The sequence below is a fragment of the Lathyrus oleraceus genome, chromosome 1 (assembly GCF_024323335.1).
Source record: "Lathyrus oleraceus cultivar Zhongwan6 chromosome 1, CAAS_Psat_ZW6_1.0, whole genome shotgun sequence".
NCBI lineage: Eukaryota > Viridiplantae > Streptophyta > Magnoliopsida > Fabales > Fabaceae > Lathyrus > Lathyrus oleraceus.
Genome location: NC_066579.1, coordinates 447,020,108 through 447,023,552, shown reverse-complemented (window position 1 = coordinate 447,023,552; position 3,445 = coordinate 447,020,108). Strand labels below are relative to the sequence as shown.

Genomic DNA, 3,445 nt, shown 5'->3' with positions numbered 1-3,445 from the left:
GTTGCCTCATCAGGATTATTTCATCAAGATCTCCATACAAGAAAGCAGTCTTCACATCCATTTGATCCAATTCTAGGTCGAATTGTGCCACCATGGAAGTAACATTCAAATGGGCATGTGCTTCACAACAGGAGAGAGCACATCATTGAAGTCTACATCTTTTTTTAGTGAAACCCCTTGCGACCAATCTTTCCTTGTATCTCTTCGACGTCACTCCTTCGATTCCTTCCTTAACTTTGAAAATCCACTTACAACTGAGTAACCTGGCTCCAGCAGGTTTCTTGATCAGTTCCCAAGTGTGGTTATCATGAAGACACTTCATCTAATCATTCATGATCTTCATCCATTCAGTCTTATTTCGACTCCTCATAACTTCCTTTTAGTCTCTAGGTTCTTCATCTAGAACCTCACTTGCAGAGATTAAGCCATAAGCTATGAGATCTGCATATCCAAGTCTTTGAGGTGGCTTAATGACTCTTCTCGGCGTATTTCTTGCCAACAGGTAGTCATCGACAATTTCCTCAACTTCCTCAATATGTTCAGCATCTTGTGCTTCTTCTTTGACTTGATCTGGGATACGCAAATCAGCATCGACATGCTCCACCTTAACAAGAATTTCTTCATGTTCTAGCTCTTCTTCATATATTTGTGCATTTCAACTAACGACATCAGTTTTCTTGAAATCCATCTCAACTTCATTGAAAACTACATCTCGACTGATGATACACCTCCTATGACCTGGCTCTAGGCATCATAGCCTATAAACTTTGACTCCTTCAGGGTATCCCATGAACATGCATCTCAGAGCTCTAGGTTCGACCTTGCCTTGCCTAATATGAGCATAGGCTATGCAACCAAATACTCTAAGCTTTTCGAGATCTGATGGATGTCCCGACCAAGCTTTTTCAGCTGTCTTTATATCTAACACATTCAAAGGACATCTTGTAATCAAATATGTTGCTCTCAAAACAACTTACGCCCAAAACACCTTCTTTAACCTAACACTAGTCAACATGCATCTAACTCTTTCCAAAATGGTTCGATTAAAACTTTTATCCAAACCATTTTTTTGAGGAGTACCTGCAGTAGTTTCGTGCCTTGCAATACTAAAGGCTACACAAAAATGGTTAAATGCCTTATTGCAAAATTCAAGAATTTTCCAAGTTTTGAGGTTCTCAAAAGTTTCATCCTTAGCCTTCTGGATGAATACCCATAAATTTATGGAATAATCATTAACTATGGATAGAAAATATCTTGCTCCTGAATGTGATGGGCACCTTGCAGCCCCCCAAAAATCAACATGATATAATCAAGAGATCCATGTGTTCTTTGTTTTCCTTTATTGAACTACACTCTACAATATTTTCCAAGTACATAGGGTTCACAAAACTTCAGCTTTTCGACTTTGTCTCCACCAAGTAGATTTTTTTCCCCAATTCGACCAGACCCCTTTCACTGACATGGTCCAATCTCATGTGCCAAATTTCTTTCTTCGACAAAGGTTTCATGGAGGCAACATCTGCACAACCACAAACAAATTCAGCCTCAAGGGTATACAATCCCTGTTTCTTCACGCCTCTTAAGACTTCCTTCGACCCTTTCATGACTTTTAGAATACTTTTATCTCCTTGCAAAACATATCGTTTCTTGTCGAATTCACCAAGAGAAATCAAATTTCTCTTCAAATCAGGTGCATACCTGACTTCAGCCAACAACCTTATTGACTCATCATGGAGCTTGAATCTCATAGATCCAACACCTGCAATCTTACAAACTTTATTATTTCCAAGCAATACATATCCACTATCTTGATCACATAGTTCTTCAAACAAGTCTTTATTTAGAGTCATGTGCAAAGTGCAACGTGAATCCATAATCCACTTTTTACTTAAGTCATCGCTTGAAACCACAAGAGCATCAGATGAGTCGAAATCATCTTGAACAATGGCTGCGACTCCATTATCCTTACCTACACGATCTTTCAGGCGTTCAGGGCACACTTTTCTTGTATGACCCTCCTTCTTACAATGATAACATTGAATACTAGACACATCACCACTATAAGACTTTTGCTGACTTTTACCCTTCTTCTTGTCGAACTTGTCATCTCTCTTTGTAAATTTCACCTTAACCGACAAGCCTTCACCACTCAAAGATGACTTGTGCTCCTTTCATTTGTTCAAATCCTAAGAATACAATGTTGATTGAACTTCTTCAAAGGTCAGAGAATCTCTTCCATACAAGAGAGTTTCTTTGAAGTGAACATGTGATCTGTGCAAAGCACACAACATCAACAATGCTTGATCTTCATCCTCAATCTTGACATTGATATTTTCAAGAACAAGAATCAACTTGTGGAACATATCCAACTACTCAGCCAAAAAAATTTCTTCACTCATCTTGAATGAATACAGAGATTGCTTTAGGTAGAGATGATTGACCAACAATTTTCCAACTTTTGAAGTTCTCAAAAGTTTCACCCATAATCCAGACGTTGTCGTCTCCTTCGAAACCTGTCGAAGAACCTTATCACCAAGGCTCAATAAGATGGCGATGTGGGCTTTCTCTACCATAGTCGTTTTTCTTTGTTCGTTAACACACCGTCCATGTCTTCGGCTCCCTTTAAAGCTTCTAAACAACCTCGTTGAACCAGTAGGGCTTTCATCTTCAAGTGCCACAGACCGAAATCATTCATCCCGGTGAGCTTTTCAATCTCATACTTTGTTGACAACATCTTCTCCATGCTCACCGCACCAATTTGTTATGAAAAACGATGTAGGAATAACAAAGTATAATCAGTTCCTTGATCGGCAAGAAACCCACAAGGGTAGGAAAGAGGGAAGAAGGAAGAACACAATGAAATTGGTTATAAAATGATATTCTTTACTTTCTCTTTAGAACAAGATTACAAGTGCTATAGAGTAGCAAATAAACTCTCTCACCCTAATTAGGATTTGCGTTATACAATGATGAGAGACTAGTATGCTATTTATGAGAAAACTAACACACTAAACTAATGGGATTTTACACATATGCCCATTACACAAGCTAACCTAGAGAATAAGCTAACTTAAACAATTAGGCATAACAAACATGCCCAATTCAACATGCTAAAAATCCTAGCATACTTCGACTACAACATGTGAACAGACTTTGACTGCATGCTAACGATCCTGTCGAATTGTCGAACCAAGAAGCCACCCTTCGATCATACTAGATTCGATCCCATATCTCACAAAATATGCGCAAATCTTGAAACCTTCTATGTGATATCAGAAATCACGAGAAGTGTATCAGAAATTTCTGAAAAGTGAGTTTTCTTTGTCATTTTTCATGCGTTTTTACCAGAAATATTGGAATTTCCGATAATAAATCATAAATTGTATGAGTTTTTACCAGGAATTGTGAAATTTCCATTATATTTATATATATTATCGAAAATGTT

The 3,445-nt window shown here is 37.9% G+C and overlaps 1 protein-coding gene across 1 annotated transcript; it reads right to left on the bottom strand.

Moving 5' to 3' along the window:
- Window positions 1-379: 379 nt before the first annotated feature.
- LOC127115231 (uncharacterized) lies at window positions 380-2,573 on the bottom strand. The gene is made up of 5 exons (XM_051046822.1): window positions 2,442-2,573; window positions 1,461-2,168; window positions 1,081-1,198; window positions 826-921; window positions 380-636 (listed from the first exon to the last, which is right to left on the bottom strand). The coding sequence occupies exons 1-5, from the start codon at window positions 2,571-2,573 to the stop codon at window positions 380-382; spliced, it is 1,311 nt and encodes a 436-aa protein (XP_050902779.1).
- Between the last annotated feature and the right edge of the window lie 872 nt (window positions 2,574-3,445).

What these genes read in the sequence shown, in the direction of transcription:
- LOC127115231 (XM_051046822.1), bottom strand. Translation starts at nt 2,573, where the DNA reads ATGGTAGAGAAAGCCCACATCGCCATCTTATTGAGCCTTGGTGATAAG. An exon ending in GGCACATGAGATTGGACCAT is followed by an intron (nt 1,199 to 1,460) that starts GTCAGTGAAAGG and finishes GTATTCATCCAG; the next exon opens with AAGGCTAAGGATGAAACTTT. An exon ending in AAGGCACGAAACTACTGCAG is followed by an intron (nt 922 to 1,080) that starts GTACTCCTCAAA and finishes TGAATGTGTTAG; the next exon opens with ATATAAAGACAGCTGAAAAA.